We start from the raw sequence: 21,163 nt of genomic DNA on the forward strand, positions 1-21,163 counted from the left end.
AAGCTGCAGCGAGACTGAAGGAGAACAGCGAGTTGGAGTTGTCCTTAACATTCAATTTAGTTTTAATATGCCTCTCCCCCTACGTATGACCTGTGATATTGCATCTTTTATAATTATTTTAATGTTTTGTAATGGATGTAGCCTTTTAATAATCAGTTGGTATTAAATTATTTTAATTGATCAGTGAACTACAAAAAACCCATAAGGACACATGTCCCATAATGCATTGTTTTGTAGTCTGTAGGGCAGCTTTCAGTCAGTTCAGTACTACATTTCCAGCTGCGTTCGCTCAGGTTGGGGTCTTGCTTCCGCCCCTTTCTCGTGATATTTTTGTTTTGATTGACAGGTGATGTTAGAGCAAAAACAAAAATATACGTCTCACACCAGGTGATCTGTGCAGCGTTATGTCCATCTGGGTGATCTCAAATACGCTTATTGTGCATCTTGGTTGCACTTATTTGGTGTCGCCAACATGAATTTCCATCCCCTAATGTTTACATACATTTAAGTATTGTTTGAAACTGTGAAATGACCGAAAGGTTACTGCGGTAATCACTTTGTTACTAAAAACTTTTTTTTATTCTAAATTTATGGTATTTTGTTTTCTATTTGTACTGTCATGACAGTGATGGTGATGTCAGTTCACCTTGTTGTTGCGTCTTCAAAAGGGCAGAATAAAATGTGACACTTAAAGCAGCACATTGTAATTTCTGCATCTATTATTAAAGTAGTTATTCGTAATACAGTGGAAATTTGTAGATTTGGTTAGCATGTTGATTTACGGTATGCGCCCCTAAATTTTCTGGTTGTGCTCCTAAAATTTTCAGTTGGGGGCCACTGTGCTCCTAGTCAAAAAAGTTAGTCTGGAGCCCTGAATGGGGCTAAAAACTTTGGACAATAGCTCTTCCCACATGTGACAATAGCATTTAGTTTATGAACACATATTTGGACAAGGGTCGAACAGCAAATTCACTTCCAAAACGAGGTTGAAGGTGTGAATTCGCCGCGCGGATTGCGTTGATTTTGAACGTAGCAGTAGACCAAACCGTTTGGAATCCCCAGTCAACCAAACATGTAGTTGAAAGAAAGTCAGCTAGTACTTTGAGAAATCTTTTGATATTTGGACCAATAAGCCAGTTTGGCTCAAAACTGGAAGCTTGGTTTATTTAAAATCTCTAGACTATAAACTTTACTGAAACAGAAAATTCAAAGTTTTTAACTTTCTACAAAAAACTCACTTTCTTTCAACTTTCTTTTTCAAATAGTAAAAAAAAAATTTTTTTTTTTCTCTATTATGCAACAGAAAAAATGCATCTGGTGATTACCATCAAATACTCCTCCATAAAGCCCCTTAAGCATCTATTATTTAGATGGCTTGTTTAGAAACTCTTTTCAACTGGACAGGTCCAAGGACAATAAACATTTCTTATTCAACGTAAGCATGGAGTGTACACAGTATCTTAGAAATGATGTGTTTGTGCCTGTGTATGTTGTTTTACAGCGCACGAGTTTTCAAACCCTGGAGCAAACACTTCACCTCCGCAGTCCTACATTTGGCTCAAGCAGCCCACTCAACCACCACATTTAATATATTATTCTCTCAATTGGTGCTATTGAGTTTCCCCTGCTGCTCCTAAATGAGTTAGTCCTTAGAGAGTCAGCTGGGAATGAGGCCCAGCAGCACTGGAATTGCATTTCTGCTGCTCTTAGATCTACTTTCTGCTGTTTACTTAGTAAGTCGATTGGAACTACTTTTCCCAGGGTGCAGTGCTGGATTCTAACTCTTTTGTTGCATACAGTTTACAAATAATATACATATCATAACCTAAATGACTTTCAATCAGTCCATATTAGGGGGTTGGGGGTCATCTCCACATGCTATCTAGATTAGCCTCTGTTGATGCTGTAAGGTCTTTTCTAGCTCAATACTAATAAAACCATAAAATACTGGACCTGGACGCTGATTGATAGTTCTCTCAAAGCTGGATCGATCAGCCCTTCTCTCAGGCGAGTGAGTGTCTTTTGTTAGGGCCGGCCACTTCCTTCCCTCCTGTCTCTTTGCATAAAGCCTCTCTTAGTGACTTGCAGCAATACTGTTGGAATGGATTGCAAACAGAGCATTTGGCATGCCAAGGAGAGTGCTCTCACATACAGAAAAAGCTCTTAGGTCTACTCCTCCTCAACGAGTTAAGTCTGTGGCAGAGTCCTTATGCTAATGCGGCGCTTTCGAGAAAAAGCCAGGAATCAGATACTTTATTATTTTACTGTTCTTCTTGATATATCAGTCTTAAAGCTGCCTTTTTAATGGCTTTGTCCATTTTCTGCATGCATGCTCTGCAGAAGCACAATATTCCAACCATGATATTAACAAAGAAAATAAAAAGTGCATTTGCTGTTACAGTTGATCAAAAAAGCATTTTTCCAATGTTTTATGCTCCTGTGATCATGACTTCTGATATGGTCATAGAAGGGGGTGTGGCCAATGTGTAGGGCACGACAAGACAAACATGTCTTATGTAGCAAATATGTCTTATGTCAAGGAAACAATTCATTAGAGAGCTGTAGCTCACCAAAAGAAAACAAATCCTAGATCAACATTAATGACTCCTTTAAATACAATTGAAACAGTAGCCAGGTTGACCCTGCTACTGACTGACAAACTGGTCAGAGTGTACCCCACCTTTGCCCAATAGACTTCAGTGGATGGTTGGATGGATGGATGGATGGATGGATGGATGGATGGATGGATGGATGGATGGAGTGCCTAGGTGCACCAATACTCAACTTTCCAATTTTGTTAACATCTCTACTCTGAATAAAATGTGGGGGGAGAGTTTGAATCAAATAAATAATGGAAGTGAAAAGACTATTCTTAAATTAAGTTCCTTAAACACATGTTACAGTATATTAATACAACTCAAAAAAAGAGCAATTCCAGAAACAAAAGTAATTAAAATGCTTTAAGCCAATTGGCTGTTATCAGTCATGTAGTGGGACTGTCTGGTGCAGAACAGCAGTTTTTAAACGGGAACTCTGCAGAAAAGAAGGGAGAATCAGGAGGTTTGTTCTGAATATTTCTGCTTTTCTGAATTCTGTGCTCAACACTTCTTCTTGAGAATGTTTTAATTAAGAGAAAAAATGTCACCATTTAAATAGATGAATCTGTTCCTTTCAGACTGATGTGGATCTAGCAACTTTGCTAAACCGTTACAACATTGCAATCTTAGACAAAAATCAATTAGTGAAATTTTGTAATAAACCCCTGGTTAAGGTAGTAAGTAGTAACTAGCAGCCTTTAACACTTAACATATCAAGGCTGCAAGACAATAGAGAGTATACATTATGATAAATCTAGAAATGCTCTGATGAAATTAAGCTGATTGGACCAGAATGTCCCGCGCTATACGGGCTAAATAGGCAGAAGACTTTTATCTGCTGTTTATTCAAGTGTTATCCCAACAAAACAGGCAGGACAGCGGCCAAGATCGATGGCGAAGACCTAATGAGAACAGATAACTGAGGAAAAAATATAGTAAGAAGCAGATAAGGGGTGTGACCTGAGAGAAAGACAATGAACTGAAGCCCACAATGAGGCCCAGCAGGTCAAAGACTGAAAGCAAATCACCTAAAAGGAATTTGTTAAATCTCACAAAAAGGAATCAAATATGGAAAAGCTGACATACCAGAGATCACTGGAATTCATCTGAACTGACAGATTGCAATGTCTTATGTATTAGTCACAACTGCCTTTATTGGTAGATGTCTACAGGCAAAAATAGCCAAATCTTTATGAAAGTGGAAGAAATTTTAACATTCGGTGAGCCGATGTCCATGTGCAATTTTGTCTAAAGACATGCTGAAAGTGACAGGTCATTGCAAACACTTAACATGGGGACAAAAAGTGAGCCGCAGGTACAGCATAATGATTTTTCAATGTTTTTCAACCTCCTGAACCTTGCCAACAGACCTGATATGTAGCCGCTCCAGTCTATGACACTCCTCCAGCAACCCTAAAAAAGGTCAACCCCCGACCGCTTCCGTATGTACGTTTCTGGTGTCTGTGTTCAAAATTCGCGTTCATGCATCGCTACGTTCTGAATCCATTTCAGGTCAGTGAATTGGATCGTTTAAAATGAACCAATATTGACTATGAATCGCATCGTCAACCATAAATTATGATATGAATCGATTCGTTGTTAAAATTCATCGTTACCCCCCTACTATTTACTATTTACTGTACTATTTAAGGGTTAAGCCATTTAAATGAATAGGGCAAAATGCTGTATGTACAGCTGGGCTTGTGCAGGACCTGCATCTCTGCTATTTTTAAACACCCCATATTTTTACACCACAAACTGTCTTTGTTCCTGTAAATAAAGCATTATTCTTCAACCTTGTCCATCTACAATGGCACTGAAAGTTGCATCATCTCCTTCTAAATGTTTTTTCTCTGTCTTGGTGTCAAATAAATCTTACAAACACACATAATGAACAAAATCCTTACCAAAATCCTACCAAAGAAACTGTTTCTGTTAGATTTTAATCATTTTACTATGTGATTTTTTCTTCTGTTTATCATACATAGGCATAACATTTTAAGAGAAGCTCAGTAAGGGCAAACTAAAGCAATGTTTCTGAGTGTGCAGATGCTAGAAACCAGTCTGTTCAGGATTGTCACAAAGTCTCGACTCACAATGAGCTCCACTAACGGAGAAATTCACATGTCCGTGTCTGTAATCATATGTAAAGTGGTTCTTTTCTGCCTCAACTTCCACTTAACCAACCGGATTTTACCTCCCCAGAATCATTACAGCGCTCTGCCCAAAAAAGTCTAGCTCTAGCCCGAAGGCCTCGGCAAAACCCGTGCAGTTTTCATGGAGTGAGGTGGCCTGGACACGCTGCACATATGGAACCCCCCTCCCCCATCCTCCCGTCTCTGGTGCATTACGGGCTCTGCTTCTCGGCTCCTTTCCCCTGAAGACAGTGATGGATCTGATTCATTTCACTGGTGGCTCCCAGTGCTCTTTACCATCCCGCGGGGTGACAGTGGCAAACTGGCCCGCCACATATTTGTCTGACCAGTACAGCAAAGGGAAGAGATGGGGGAGTGGGGATGCAGAAAATAAAAAACATGAAAGAAAAAGAAATGGTTCATTGTAATTTTAAAAATGTGTGGTTTTTTTTTTAAGAGATCTTGAGATGTTTCGGTATTTGTAAGCTCCACGATGGCCTAAAATGTGACTTTGATGGATTGAATCTAAAATGCATCATTGGACGTCTTTTTTTTCTACGCCGCTGTTTTACTGCAGCTACTATTGAAATAAAAAAACGCTGTTTGCACCTGTCATAGCAGAATTTCCTTCATTTCTCCCAGGCAGAATGATTTCTATGAAATGTAATGTGTTATTTTTTTTTATTGATGCAAGTCTAACAGTCTGCTCAGTGTCGGTTTGTCTACCTGTCTGCCTGCTGGTGAGAGATTAAAGTCGACAGGAGACTGACTGGACTCAAGTGATAGAACTCACTGAAGCTTTGAGCGGAGCATTCCCGGGAGGGACAAGTGTCCTCCCTCTTAGTCTGGAGGTGGGAGGAAGGAGACAGAGAAAGGAGAAGCCAGGAGAAGGGAAAAGAAAACAGCGGATCAAGCAGAGCTGTTCAAAAATATAGTTGCAGTTCTCTGTCAGAACGCTGACCCATTTTCAACCAATTCCAATCAGTCAGCATCGCAGGCTTGAGGAAAAACGGAGGAAATTAGAGAAATAGAAGAGGTGGTGGAAGTGTGGTGAAAGGGGGAAGACAATGCTCCAGAGGACTACGCTGCTCAGGAAGGAGTTCAGTGTCGCGCTCCAAAGTGACATGTCGCCACAGGATACAGCATCCAATTAGAGCCACAGCAACATTAATCAAATCTGATCTCCAACCTTTGGCTTCAGGCTGAGTGAACCTGTGTGGGCACGGGAAGACGCTCCTTATTTTAGTTTTTTTTCATGAAAAACACCATACATGTCGTAGCGTTAGAAACAAAGCCAGACCACTTTTATCCGTTTATCTCGCAGTGGTATTTTGCGGTGGGTGTCAATCATGACATGATATGACTGATGATATTTCAGATTAAGGTCCGACATTGGCTGAAGGGAGCAACAGGGAAATGTTATTACTCATCTCAAACAGGAAGTTATGCTCTTTGAAGACTGAAACGTTGATAAGGGCGATTCGTTTTTTTTATCCCTTAAATCAGTGCTTAAAACAGATAAAGGACACCAGTCTGTAAAACATTTAAGGGCTTAGAAATAAAGTTTTCATGTGAAGAAAGATAGCCGCTACAACACCATAAATTAAAGGATTTCCAAACGAGATCCTAAAATTAGATCTCCTGTTGGTGTTGGGTTTCTTTCAATGGTTCAACTTCTCAGTAACTGTTGGGTACCTCAATGTCTCTGGCCGTCCTCCGGGCCACAATGAGCTGAATCATGCCACGCTTGTTGCCTTCCACGGACATGGATTTGCGCAGGGCTTCCATAGCTTCCTGGTTGGTCATATCAAGCAACGATTCCCCGTTGACTGCAATGAGTTGGTCATTGACGTGCAGGCGCCCGTCCTGCATAAGTGGTGAAAAGTAAGTAGAAACTGCCTTAATTAATGGTTTAAATGTACTTTGGATGTCCATAAAGACATTCTAAAGGACACAATTCGACTTGTTAATAACTTTATTGTTATAGTCCAAAAAATAAAAAATATTAGTACCACTGGAAAGTTCCATTCTGGTTAAAAGGGAGAAAACAAAGACAAAAAGTTGTTACTTGCCTTACTAGCAGCTCCTCCATTCATAATGGACTTGACAAAGATACCCAGATCAGCCTGAGTGTCCTTTGAGCGGTTGCCCTTGACGCTGACCCCCAAACCTGCTGAGCCCGAGTCATTTAGGGGGATCTCGAAGGTCATGAACTCTTGCGTTCCATCACGTGTTAAGGCTGTGTCTTCTTCCTCCTGTTGAAGAAAGACAAAATTAGATTTCATTTTTTCATTACATTTCATTTTATGAATATTTTGACAACAAGATTTGAGATTTCTAACTTTTATATCACTGTTAGTGGTGATAGAAGACAGCAAAGGGCATAAAACTGCACAAATTTGTGTGGAGTGTCAAGAAACAGTCTTCTTGACAAGAAAGTTTGCCTAATGATGAAGCCCACTGTGGCATGTAAGAGTAAAAATACAAAAAAGCCCAAATAATCTAAAAGAAGAAAGGTTACAAATATGAAAATGGAAAGCAGGTTGTACACAAGTTGACCAGAGCTTGAGTGAAGTGAGTAGGGCGGTATAATAGTTTGGATTTCTAAGCTAAGAATGACCATCTTCATTGGGTAATGATGTCATGATGAGCACTAGTCATTTTTGAGGCAATTTAGACTCAACACTTGGGACTTTTGCTTCAGAAATCAAGTCTTTGGAAGAAAGCTTCATGTAATAGGGTCCTGACCCTCCTTCCCAATGCAATGAATGGGTCCTTTGTGTGAAAATGACAGGATTTTCTTGTGAGGAGCAGATTCTATAAAAAATACTAGTTTTTTCAAAAACGATTAGTCCTGATGGTCGGATTGGACTGCCTCATCCAAAAGAACAAGCCCAGCATGTACACCGTGTACTAAGATTTAAATTCCACAGATATATAATAAAGGGATACATTAATATTTGAATATAATTATGGTACTTGTCTATGCTAATAGAGAAAATGTGTCTAAGAGCTGAACATAGATAGATGGATCTATAGCAATTTGGAATTCCTAAATGCTAATATCCAAGTCAAACACTGTTGGTTCCTCCTAATGTGACTGTAAGACATGAAAATTTAGGAAATGTACTTAAAATAAATGTCCGGTTTGAATACTCTGCTTTCAATTCCTTTTAGAATTCTACAAAGGGCTGTAAAAACTCAAAGGATGATGCTTAAATGTCTCAATATTATAGCTATATTTTTCTGTTTTCTTAAAAAACGTTCAGCACCTCACCAACATGCCACGGAAATATTTAACATTTGCAAAAATATTTGTACGTGAGTAATTCTCTAAAAATGTTCTTAACTCCCATGTGTCTCAAACATTTTAGTGTCTGAAAGTCTAAAAAAGTGAATAATGTAAGAAATGTTATTAACAGACATTATTAACAGACACAAACTAGAAAAAGTTAACGTCCCATTAGCTAAAATGTGTTCTCTGCATTTGTTCTATCCACTGGGGGAGTGGTGAGCTGCAGACATAGCTGCACTCTGGAACCATTTGGTGATTCGGTTTTCCAATCCAATTTTTAATACTGAACGCCAAACAGGGAGGCATTGGGTCCCAACAATAGAGTCATTGGTAGGACTTGACTTTGGATTTGAGCTCATGACCTTCCATTCTCAGGGTGGACACTCTACCATAAGACCACTGAAATACATAAATTGTAGGAATGCTTTTGTCGTGTGTTTGAATATTGCATAACCCTTGTGCTATCCTATGACCCCCCTCCCCTCACATTGACGTGTTCTCCCTACCAAGACAAAGGTGGATAAAGGTGGAAAGATTTCATGTAATCCATGGACACCAGTGAAGATCACAAATCATTGAAGAAAAAAGGTTCAGCGCACTGTCTAGTGGGTCTAGATGACCCAACTCCTAATGTTAAAGTGCCTAGGATAGCACAAGGGTTAAATAAAAGGTCTTTCTCTTTAAGGGTCCATGTGACATTTGCGACTTACTATTTCATGACAATTCCAACTGAATGTTGGTACTAATTCATGTATTTCTTTCAGGTTTTTGGTACTTGGATGTTGAAACTTCTAGTACTCTGGAGAGTTACACCCAAAACCCATGGATGGCCAAAAACCGACCGAAAACCCAACCCAAACTACTTACAGAAGTCACACAAAATAATATGAATTTTTGGTCCATGTCTAATTTTATGACACTTCTAAGCCTCGTTTCCACTGAGTGGTACGGTACGGGGTTTTGAGCATTTCCATAGTAAAATGGACCCGTTAAGCCGGACTGAACTGTACCATTTTTGGGCCCCTGTTGGTTGTAGGAAATGGTAAAATGGTACAGACCAGTTAGGGCGGAGCTTCTTCTGGAACCCGTTGATTGGTTGAAGTTCATGGCGACAAAAGAAAGCGCAAAAGAAGCAGCTAAATTCCTCTTCCTCGTCTCTCAAACAACTTTGACGTAATTGTCTACCTTTGAGTGGAAATGCTGACCTGAATTGCTTGGACCATTCTAAACTCAACAGGACCGTACCGGGCCGTACCACTCAGTGGAAACAAGTGTTTAGTGCAGTTCCTGAACTAATAGTTTCAAAAGTGGCTCGGGTTATGGCTCAAATACTTAAGGTGTGGGTTTCTGCTCTGACACAAAACATATCTTTACCCTTTAACATGTGGTCATGACAGACAATGCCTGAAACTGTAAATATTTGACTATTTATGCAATCACTGGGGTTCAGCTGATTCTGACGTGGAGAAAAGAGAGTTGCATTAATTGTATCAATGGTTGAAGAGTTACTGGAGCAAAAGCTCAATAATTAAAGGGTTAATGGTAAAATATCATAGCACAAAGATGCGTAACAAAAGGTTATGGAGGAAAGGTTGTTTTCAATGAGTTTTACCCTTTTGATGACCTTTGCATGCACACATTTGCTCCTGAAAGCTTTAGAGCAGCTCATAATTTAGCAATTGGATGTGGGACTTGTACTGTCCATATGGTTACAGCTGCCAAGCAAGAGAGCTGGAGGAAAACCAATGAGGACATTTATGGATGTAAGTGAAAAATGGCATAAAGACGGATGATATGAGAGAAGAGGAAGATGCAGAGAACTGGGTTACATGGAGCCACATGATTTACTGTGGCGACCTCTAAAGGGTGCAGCTGAGAGCAGAAAAAGCAATGCCCTGAGTAGCCACATGTACATCCCAAAGTGATAGAAATGAACCCCAGACGCCCGTATCCTCTTTAAATACAATCATCCATGTGTAGTCGGGGGCGAGTGGTCCTCACAGCTGCTTGAATCAAGACTAAAACACAAGGATTAAGTCAAAGACGATGCAAGGGGCGGGGGGTTGTCTGGTTTTTGTAGCCTGAGGAATTATTGGGATGCAGTGGTGCATTCAGGTGGAGGTTCTTTTCATTGCCGTCTGACTGAGCCCCTATTCTCCACATGGCCTTCCTGTCTGCCCTCTTTTCTTCCATTCTTCCATTTCCCCCCCCCCTTTGGTTTCAGAATTGCTGTACACCTGTCGGTACAACCTGTCAACCGGGCTTTGTCTGCGACTGGAACCGTAGTCAATTCAGACTGCTGGAATCCATTTAATCGCCCTGCATTTCAACACCTCTGCTTCTACAACAGAATGCAGTGGATCTTATAAAGAAGTGACCCAGCGTTTCCCCTCAGGCTGCCGTATGAAGTGGATGAGGGGAGAAAAATGGGAGAAATTAGTTTTTACATGTTGACCGAAAAAAACTCCAATGTTTAGGCACCACTTTGTATTCTGATCTGGCAAAGCATTTATTTCAACAATGTCTGACAGCCCTGTTCAAGTGACCACGTTTAGTGAAAAGTCAATGTAAACACATACAAAACAGATTGTACGACTGTTTTTGGGCCTCAAATACACATGTTGTCCACATGTTAAAATAAGTTTAATTTAAGAACTTTTAAGACTTTTTAAATACATTTTTTAAGAACAACTAAAGATTTAATTTAAGACTTTTTTTAGTGACAGAGTCACAATAAAAAAAAACAGGAAGTCAAGATAAAAAAAAAAATGAGGACCCATTTACTAGAATTTAATAAAATGTAAGGCTTTAAACAGCCTTATTTTAGTTCTATTAGATTTAAGACCTTGTAAAACTGTTGAAGGATCCTCGGCCACCCTGATACAAAACCCATGGCCATTGAGCGTTATACCATGTCGATCTGACGAATCAGGGACTCGGGTTTGACGTATGGATGATGTCCTTTTCAAAACATGGAATCCTTTGAAAATTGATCATGGAGAATTTAATAGTTGTGGATTGTAACCAAATTAAATTATACGCCACCAAGTCTTTCATATATCAGAATAGAGCTAAGAACAAGTGAGTGGCTTTGACATTTCACACAAAGCCTCTTGTGAATGTGGGGTTGCGACAGTCCAGTGTGGACACCATGAGCTAAATATGCCTTTAAGAATCAACATAGCAGTAGAGCAATAAGAGCTCAGCTTTTTACTTAAAAATGAATAATTGGGGCTAAAAGAAATGTTGCAAGTAGCTTTTTCCCCCTTTTTTGGACCTCAAACTGCGATAAATTGACAGTGTCCAACAGTCAGCTACAATGACAAGGGAAACTAACCAGCTGGAAGGATTACTTTTGAAACCAAGTGGAAGCCTTTTTAGTGTGTTTATACGCACTTTTCAAAATTTGAAACAATAATCCCCCGTTCAGGGAGGTGTTCTAAAAAACCTTAGGCAAAGGCAAAAAGCAAAAGACAGCAGTGAAACGTTTTCATCAGACAGGAGTAAGTGCCGCCAGCCAGGAATGAGTTTGTCAGGCTGTTTGACAGGCCTTGTAGCAAAGACTCAGAGCAGGAAGAGCTGAATTCAACCAGCTCTGAGAATGAGAGGAGAGAAAGCCCACTCATTGTTCCAAGCTCAGCCTCATGTATGCACATGGGACAAAGAGCACAAAAGGCACTGACAATCTGATGTAAAAGCCAAGAAAAGGTTACCTGCTCAAGTAAAACCTGAGAAAGTGCCAAGAAGGAAGAAAAGTTTTATGTAAAGTAGGTGTTTGTATCTCAGATTGAAATCTTCTCTTGAGTGTGTTTGATTGCAGAAAACACCAAAAGGGAAGAATTTGTCAGATATGGAAAATTGTGTAACAACAGCTAGCTGCCTTTTTTTTTCCATTTTTCCTTTCATATTTGGCAAAACTAGCACCCAAAAAAAACAATTATGTATAAATAAGGTAGAAATCCTCCATCGGTCCATTTTCTTAACCTGCTATGCCCTATCCCCTATCCGCCTATCCTGGCTACTGTTGGGTGAAGGCAAGGTACATCCTGAACAGGTTGCCAGCCTGTCCCAGACCACTTTAGAGTCACCAATCTACCTATGAAGCATGTTTTTGGATTGTGGGAGGACACCAGAGTGCCTGGAGAAAATACCCACATGCACAGGGAGAACATGCAAACTCCACACAGAAAGGTCCCATCTGGGATTCAAACCAGGGTCTTCTTGCTGTAAGGTGAGAGTGCTAACCATTGCGCCACCAAGCAGCCCAGGTAGAAGTAAATGGATACAATAAAAAAGAGAAAAACTATAAAACTTAAAACAATTCAAGCAAAAAATAATCAGACAAAATTGAGATACATGTGAACCAAGGTTATTATAGTTAACGAAAACTAACGAAAAAACTAAAACTAGAACTGAAAAAACATTTTCGTTAACTGAAATAAAAATAAAAACGAGAGTTTTAAAAAAAACGAAAACTAACTAAAACTGTTTGTTGTGTGTATAAAACGAACTGAAACTAAATAATATTAACCCCCAAAAATACTTCGTTTTCGTCTTTGTTAATACATAAGTCTTTTGGATTGAAATAAAATCTTTTTACTTCACGCTGCTAGTTTTACTGTGTATTTGACCCCTACGGCATCACGTTGTCTGTGACGTCACATGATGTCTGTCCGACACTGCCGGCCAGCGTGGTCATAGACATTTACATGAGCGTGATGGCTGCATTAAAAGTTGGGAGAAAGCGGGAGAGTCCTATTTGGGACTTTTTTGAATATAACAGCGTAGAAAACTAAAGTAAGTGCCTTGTAGTCGAAGCAGGAGACAAAATTTGTGGAACGCTCCTCAAAGGGAAAAAACCCTACGAAAAGTACATTTAAAAAGCGCACACAAAAACGCAAATCAACACTACCTACAAGCTAGCCTCTCGCCCGCCCTCCCCCGAAAAAGAAGCAAGAGCAGATAACGTAATGCTGTTATCGGCTGTTGTATTTTAATTTAAGGATGGTTGTACTCGTGTCCTCTGAATAATAAGTGTTTCAAAATGTATCTTTGATTGATTTTTTATCATACAATACTTATTCTGGTGATTTTGAATCATGCACCTGACAAATATCCTAATTTACAAAAAAAAAATGAAAAAACTAAAACTAACACTAAAACTAATAAAAATTAAACTAAAACGAAGCAATTTCAAAAAATAAAAACTAATAAAAACTAGTAAAGCTGCCTCTAAAAACTAATTAAAACTAAATAAATTTAAAAACAAAAATTCAAAACGAAATAAAAACTAAAACTAATAAAAAATCAGAAACTATTATAACCTTGATGTGAACTGAGATTACTTAAAATCCCATGAAAGTAGTTAAAACTTATGTCACTGTAATGTCAGAGTATCTTCTTTGGTTTAAATGGTCGACAGCACCTCACAAATGTCTCAAACTTCTTGCTTTTACACGCTGATGGGAACTAAACTGAGAATAATTTAAAACAGATACAATAATAAATTATAAAATTTCTAATTAATCTGAGAAATTATTTGAAATTTTTTTCATATATATAAAATTGAAACTACATGAAGTGAATGAAATGTGATTTAGAACAGGAATTCAAAAAAGCCCACTATCATTTGCAGACTATTTAAGGATCAAAACTTACCCACAAAAGAAGAGTCTAATTAATTCAATTCTGTTATCAAAAAATGTCACCCATAGAAGGCACTATATGTCCAAGTTCCAACAGCATTTGTTTATCAAACTTCATAAAGAAAGGACTGATTTTAAAAAGAAAAACAACTATCACTTTACTCCAAAATACAAAACAAAAAATGAAGCTATCTATTCAGTCAGATTTTGAAGGAATTTTATAATTTAAGAATGTGTCTGCCTTAATGGAAATACATTGTGTATTTAAATATGAATTACTACTTTTAATTAATATACAGACTCTCAATGCACCAAGGCTGTGCCACAATAATAGGTTTCTTATTTAATGGACAGCTCACTTAACTAGGAAAGATGGGCCGGATGAGAATAACAGCCTAACAAAAAAAAAGAGATGCAAGGCAAAGAGAAAGAAATTGTGAGTGCAAATGAATTACAATTACCTCTCTGCACATCAATGCCTAAAACAATTAACACCGTTGAAAAACTTCTTTCCACACTTGGCCAAATTTGATGACATAAAGGTCATTGGGAATGAATTTGAAAGGGATAAAAGAAGTCAGCCATGGGTGTAATTGAAAAAGAGGTGCAAGTGAGATAAGTATTGTAACACAAATTTCTTTGGCGGTGTTTCTCCACGCAACATTTTCTGACAAAAGGGGAGATTATTAAGTACCTTTAAGCTGCAAAAGCTAGCTCAGGTACAACGAGAGTACGGTGTGAACAGCTTTGAGTGTTTAGGAACTAATGGGACATGTTCCTCCAACCAACAGGCTTGGAGTGTTCTACTAAGAGTTTCTAAGCTCATTGCCACAAATCTGACATAAAAAAATACCTGATTATTTTAATTAAGTTAGTTAAAGCTAGCTAAAAGTAGACAACTTGATTGCCAAAATCAAGGTAATGTAACACAACGGGGGAGGGAACCAAACTTGCGGTCTACCGATCAGAGGTCAACCCTTCTACCTTTGCACCAAAACCAACAAACTTCTACAACATACTAAATATGGAGGCACAAAGAAAACCAGAGGCTCATCAGCAAAGACTTGATAAATCTTAAAGACTTTGGGAATAACTTTTGTTCAATAGGAAAGATAATACCTACTCTCAAGCATGGTGGTGGATGCATGATGATTTGATTCATTGATTCATTTATATGGGCCACACTGAAGACCCCAGTCACAACGGAAAATTTGCCTTTATACATTTTGTGGTTCTACGATTTGTGTTGAAAGCCTTTTGTCACAACTGCCCTTATAAATGGGTACAGGTTGTCTGTGCGTGAAAACTGGACAAACCTGTCAGGGTCGTGCAGTTGTCCCACACCAAATATTAAAGTCGTTGACCACTCAGTGAGCCTGTAGAGCAAAAATGCCTTTTTTTTTCTATGGCCGTACTGCGGGCAGCAGGTCATAGACAACACTTAGACAACCTGTAAATGTTTGTAGGAGTGAAGTACATGAGGCGCAAACATGTCGTACTGATTTTAAGAGTGCAATCCTTGTGGCTCCTTGCAAACAAACTGACTTAAGTGCAGGACTGGCACATGGGAGGTTCAAGGTTTGATCCCCAGAGTGCGCAATGAGCTTCATCCAGTGTGGGTCCCTGGGCAAGACCCTCTGTGCTACTGCCTAATTATGTAGGCACATTCGGCTGGTCCCCAGCCCGGATAAGATACAGCGTTGTGTCAGGAAGGGCAACTGGCGTAAGCATCTCTACCAAACCACCTGTGCGAATCAGTGAAAGCTGAGCTTCTGTGGTGACCCCTGAAGGTATATGCCAAAAGGTGAACAACAAGATGATGAGTGTAGTTTGTGTGGGCCTCTATGGGTGTCCTACAGGCACTTGCGTATCACCTGCAACCCTCGATTGTGCAGCATTTGCCCGCTGTCAGTATTCGTTCCTTACAGACTACTAGAGTGTGGCGTGAGGGAACCGTATGATGGTATTACTCATATGCCTTATGAGTAAGCCTTAGCCAATCGAATACTTTACGATACACTTACCACATGCATGACAATCGTACGTTCCATTTTTATGGAATATCTATCTAGCTTGAGATGCAGTTGCTCCTGTGTAAAACTATTTATAGGCACAGACAACCAAAAAACTTGCAGCACCCATACAGGTTAACCCCTCAAATGGGACTAAGGCCTAAGTATCATATACTCTTCTATTCCCAAGTGAAACAACAAGACAGGTAATATGAAACCAAGATAGTTGTTAACGTTAACAAAAGCTTTTTGCACGGCAATTTTGCCTAAATGAATCCTTTGTTAGGTCAACATTGGTATATGAGTAGCAGTTCATATTGTCTCAAAAAGAAATAAAAAAATTCAGTAAGAGGACCTGGAAACTAAAAAGCTCTAAAAAGACATATAAGCTTTAAAAGAAATTATTCGCACATCATTAAGCAGATGCCTTTACTTTCAAGGCAAAGCATTTTGATGAGATCAAACACCAAATTCAGCCTGGTGATGTTTTCTGGAAACAGACGGTGTATCCCCTTTAGCAGCGGAACTGAACTGCAATAAGTGGCCTCTAAACACTGTTTATCAGCAGTGCGGCGTGCTGAACCGCCCCATCCCGCACTCGGAAGCGCATTGAAAGCAAGCGTAATTATGGAAGCAGCTGCTTAAAAAGTGCTAAACGAAAACAGGTGGCATCACGGCCACATGATCAGACACAGTTAACCAGTCTGGCATTGTCGTCGGTGACGCTCGACAGCTTTAGCTTTAATTATGACAGAGCGTGTGTCACCAAGGTTTTTTTTTTTGCCTTTCTAAAACTGCGGAGGAAACTTAGAAACAACGAAAAGTCTGAAAAACCAGCATCAATTTTCTGATTAAACCAGGTTACATTTTAGCAGCTGGTCTATTTTGGGGTGTTGTTCTGAGAATATGAGGGATTTATTAATATGAAGTAATTTCGACCAAGAATGAGAAAGGATTCTTTTCACTTTGCCAAATATCTACTGAGCCACCAGAAAAGGCTGTGTCACCTGTTAACATAAATAAAGCACTTAATGGAGCCAAAAGAAAGGCTCTGAATTTCACCCTTTTCGTAGTAAAATATTGCCACAGATTACATCATCCATCTAGGATACAAGGAAGCATTACTCTGAGAGACACCTAATTATATTAACTGCATAGATGTCTTTTTTGGCATAGCTGCCCCCTCAGCACAGGGATCTTTATCGCCACTTCAGCGAAGGAAGCCAAAGCCGTCCTCTCGATGAAACACCGCTTAGGTAGAAGAGATTTCAGATAGAGTCCCAGTTTTCCAGCCCAAAAGTCACCTGAAAACCGCCAGACCAAGCCAAAAATCGCCTGTGTGTGTGTGAGTCATTGTGTGAATCATCGCTTTTTCACAGCAACCTGTCCAGTCTAAAAGCACAATCATACAATTATCTATCTATCTATCTATCTATCTATCTATCTATCTATCTATCTATCTAGATGGTGGGAGGAAACTGGAGACCCTGGAGAAATCCCATGGATGCATGTGGAGAACATGCAAACTCCACACTGTTGATGTTCTGTTTCAGGTCCCCCAGCTGGGACTTGAACTGGGGGCCTTCTTGCTGTGTGGCAAGGGCGCTAACCACTGCGCCACCGTGCAGCCCCAAAACTGTAAAGTAGTTTTTAGAAATTAATATTTTAGTATAAAACCAACTGAATTCTAGAGAACACATTTTGGGAACTTTTTACCAGTGGTGCAATTGGGTACACAGTGTGGTATTTTATCACTGCGACAGGGCCCTGGTTTAAATCCCAACGCTCGGTGTGGAGTTTTATGTCCGCCTTGTCCATGTGTGGGTTTTCCCAGGAAATCCAGTTTCTTGTCCTTGAGAGGGATGGATGGATGGATCGAATCGAATCAAATCGAATAAAATGAAAGAAAATGAAATGAAATAATTTTACATGTTTTATTTTTTGCAGCATCTTTGTACATAAAAAACATTATTGCACCTAAATGATGCTTCAAACAAAGCAGCCCAGAAAGCACCAGCCACAGTGTAGTGGGTGAAAACATGCTGGGGAGGGGTTGGATTTTAAAACAGGCCACAGGGGTTGGCACTTATGAAACAGGCCATTAGTCTGCTATAATTGTCACCAATATTGTCACGCATTTGTCTACCCCATCCTGGGCACTCACACGAGGCATAAATTCGGCTGTCACATCAATCTGACGCTAGAATTAATCGCGCAATTAAGATTTCCATTGCTTGGCAGATACGACTACTAATGGATCAATGACAAGTGTGATATGATCATAAAGAGGGGATTTTAATGTAGTGTTTAATTGCCTTTATGTGGTCGCCAGTGTTACAATCCAGGCTGGGCATGCCCATTTATTCTCCAGCCCAATTGGAAATAAAATATGCCGTTCATGCAGGGGTCACAAAGCGCTGAAAGGGCAGGTGTGGACAATGTTATTATGGTACTCAAGCATATGGGACTAATTGAGGCCATATTGTGCATGAGGTTTTACAAGGAGTGACTAAGTGTTTGTAATTTTGCCTAAAATATGTTTAGGCTGTGAGTCTGCTTGTCAGATTGCAGCAGTCATGCTACAAAAAAAAAAGATCTGGGATTAACAAGAGAATGATTTAGAATGGTTTTGTCCAGACTTTTTAAAAAGACACCATTGTAGTTCTTTCTTTCTTTTTCCTTTCATTTTTAGGAGCTACAAAGACAGCAGGTGGGTCTCCGTGGGCCTCGGTTCCAAATAATGGCATGGGGACAAACGTATAAAGAAGAAAACCAGAGTCTCGGTCTTTTTGATTTCTGCCCTAAACATTTGTCTTTGCTATTACAAGAAAAGCCAATGTTGGAAATGTAATTTTCGCCAAATATATCTGAGCTATATGTTCTCCTTGCAGCGGTAAGTACAAACAGCTCTGCTTGCTGGGAGATAGATTGCAACTAGACAAAAAACACCCAGAGGCTATGTTAGGCCGTGTCTGTGTCTCCAAACACATTTATACTTTCATGTGCGGAATTTAAAGGCATATTTGTTGTATTTGGCCCTAAAAAGTGTTCTGTCTGTGCTGGAATGAACCTTGTAGCAAACATCTACTCTCAGCAGAAAGATCTGATGCGCTCGCTAGCTAAGCTGAAAACTGATAGATGACAAATGCATTTGTTTTAACCAACATTACTGTAAAAACGTTGCAAAGATATTTCGACAAAAATGAAAGCTGATTTTAAGCACTGCTGCAACTGATCCAAATAAAATGCCAAATTTCTTTTGTTTAGCTTGATTAAATTAGCTATTTATCAAACCTATAAAATGTAAATCGTATTTTAAAAATTACCAAATCTTATGGGCTGTCTGTTTTTCCAAGGTTTGTTACATTATGGAATTGTTACCCTTGGAAATTGACTTCAAGCTATTTCAGATCTTTCAAATTATGTTGCAGTCAGTGACTCCACCCCTCCCACAATCAGCTAAAGAGGGCTTATACAAGCATTTCTGTAGAAGCATTCACAGCTATCATAAGTTAACTGGTAACTCTAAAGTATCCCTAGGCTTGACTGTGTGAATGTGTGTAGGAGAGACTGTATGCCCTGCAACAAACTGGCGACTTGTTCAGGGTGTACCCCACCTTTGCACAACAATAGCCAGGGCAGGCTCTGGTGACCCCGTGACGCCAAAAGGCATTTAGTGGATGCAGCGTGATTTCTCACTGAGGGCAAACCAACACAAATATTACAAATAAAGCAACAAGAACTGTAGCCCACTTAGAACAAGAAGAATCATGCTAGTATAGAGTCAGAATACGGCTAACACAATACTAAATTTTTTAAAAATTAGAAACAAAAGGTGTGAGAAACGCACAACTTGCCACACAAGTCCACATTAGTTGTAGAGTTTTTTAGAGTCCCGCAATTGAGCCGTAACAAGCAGTTCTAAATCTACTAAATTATGACTAAATGACACTTTACTGGTGTTTCCATGCAACATAAATGGGAAGCCAACGATTCAACTGTATGTAAAAAATATACATTTATGTAATTCCAAATCAAAAAATATTTAAATTTTCTCACATTTTTCTATTTTGTAGTCATAAGCTGGTGCAGCCAAGTGAGATATTAGCCTTAAAGCGTGCAATTAACTAAATTATTCTCATTTGCTGCTTATCTTAATGCCCCTCCTGTACTTCTGGAGGTTTTTTGGTAAGCTGCCTTCTGCAAACCAACTGAATCGAAGTTAATTGAATTTTACGAACGTGAATCTGTGTCTTATTTTAACCCAAAAACCACTTACGACTACACGCTAAAGTTCTCCATTGATAAAACAGTCGACAGCAATGCTACTTGTCAAAACTAAATGTCAAGGGATGGGGGTCTAGGATCTGAAGTTTTTGGTGGATTTAAAAAATAATTTGACTGGAAAAAGTATTTTTTTTCTGATAGTCAGGGGGTTAAACAATAAGTTGTCTATTTTAACTAACAGCAGATTCATCACAGCCTTTTTTTGAAATGGTCCCATCATGGCCAAATGAAGTCATTTAGCCATTTATTTCCTGCTTTTTTATGTTATGTTAATTATTTTGTTTATTAAAGAAGTCTTGAAGAAAATTGACGCTTTTAAGCGTGCCTTATAGTGCAAAGGAAACAAGGTAATCCATTTAGGTCATAAAGATTATTGCAAGCATTTAAAAAAACAGAAATTAATCTTAATAAGGTTTTTTATTTTATTAATTAAGGCGGACTTTAGTAAATAGGCTGGTAAACAGAGTTCTTTTCAGTTGTTTTGTTTACATATCTTATTTCAAGTCTTAATTTAAACAAATAAACCCAAACTAATTAACCTCCAAGCCCCAAATTTAAAAAGTTCCATCAAACTTTTCCTTCAGCTTGAAACTTGACATATTTTTCCATTAAGTTGGGCAAAAAGCAGCTTCCTGAAGGTCCCGCCTTATCTGATGTCGGTGTTCATGTTTCTGTTTCAAAGCTGCACAGCTTCCCCGATGTAATATTCTGCATCTGCCGGAAAAAGTCTATCAATATCCTTGAAGTGGAGAGGGAAAAGTGAGCATGCAGGTAACTGGAGCAGTACCCCATTTCCTTTGATTTTCTGCTTAACCTTTTCTCTCTGCGGCAAGTACATGTTTATTGAAAGCTTTTGCGAGTTGCTGCTGAAAGTGTGTCAAAACAAAGTCTAATCGTGCTAATTAAAGATGCAACACAAACATGCTGGGAGGGTAAATTAATTCCTCTGGGAAGTGTGCACCGTGCAGCAAGCATACAATAAAACCTCCAAACAAATGGTTGGTGAAGGGAGAAGGGCAAAAAGATGAAACATCAATGCAGACCTTAAAAAAAAGTTGTTGTTTTTTTTCAGATGCAGCTGCAAATTTTCTTTGCGCAACATGTCTCAGCATTTTTCAAATTGTTGAGGCAATTACGCTCATCTATGGTGTTTATGTGTTTCTGTTTATGTGCGAATGAGCCGAAATAATAA

At 39.1% G+C, this 21,163-nt stretch overlaps 1 protein-coding gene across 2 annotated transcripts in view; it reads right to left on the minus strand.

Annotated features, from left to right (window-relative positions):
* Positions 1-21,163, minus strand: part of LOC101161760 (partitioning defective 3 homolog) — a 409,769-nt gene that overhangs the window by 200,560 nt on the left and 188,046 nt on the right. For both annotated transcript variants that reach the window (XM_023950353.2, XM_023950354.2), the window contains 2 exons: positions 6,805-6,987; positions 6,428-6,598 (listed from right to left, as the gene is read on the minus strand). In XM_023950353.2, coding sequence (XP_023806121.1) covers positions 6,428-6,598; positions 6,805-6,987 — 354 coding nt within the window. The remainder of the gene's footprint in view (positions 1-6,427; positions 6,599-6,804; positions 6,988-21,163) is intronic.

This window comes from Oryzias latipes, chromosome 20 (assembly GCF_053564925.1).
Source record: "Oryzias latipes strain Hd-rR chromosome 20, Olatipes_Hd-rR_3.1".
In the NCBI taxonomy this organism is placed as follows: domain Eukaryota; kingdom Metazoa; phylum Chordata; class Actinopteri; order Beloniformes; family Adrianichthyidae; genus Oryzias; species Oryzias latipes.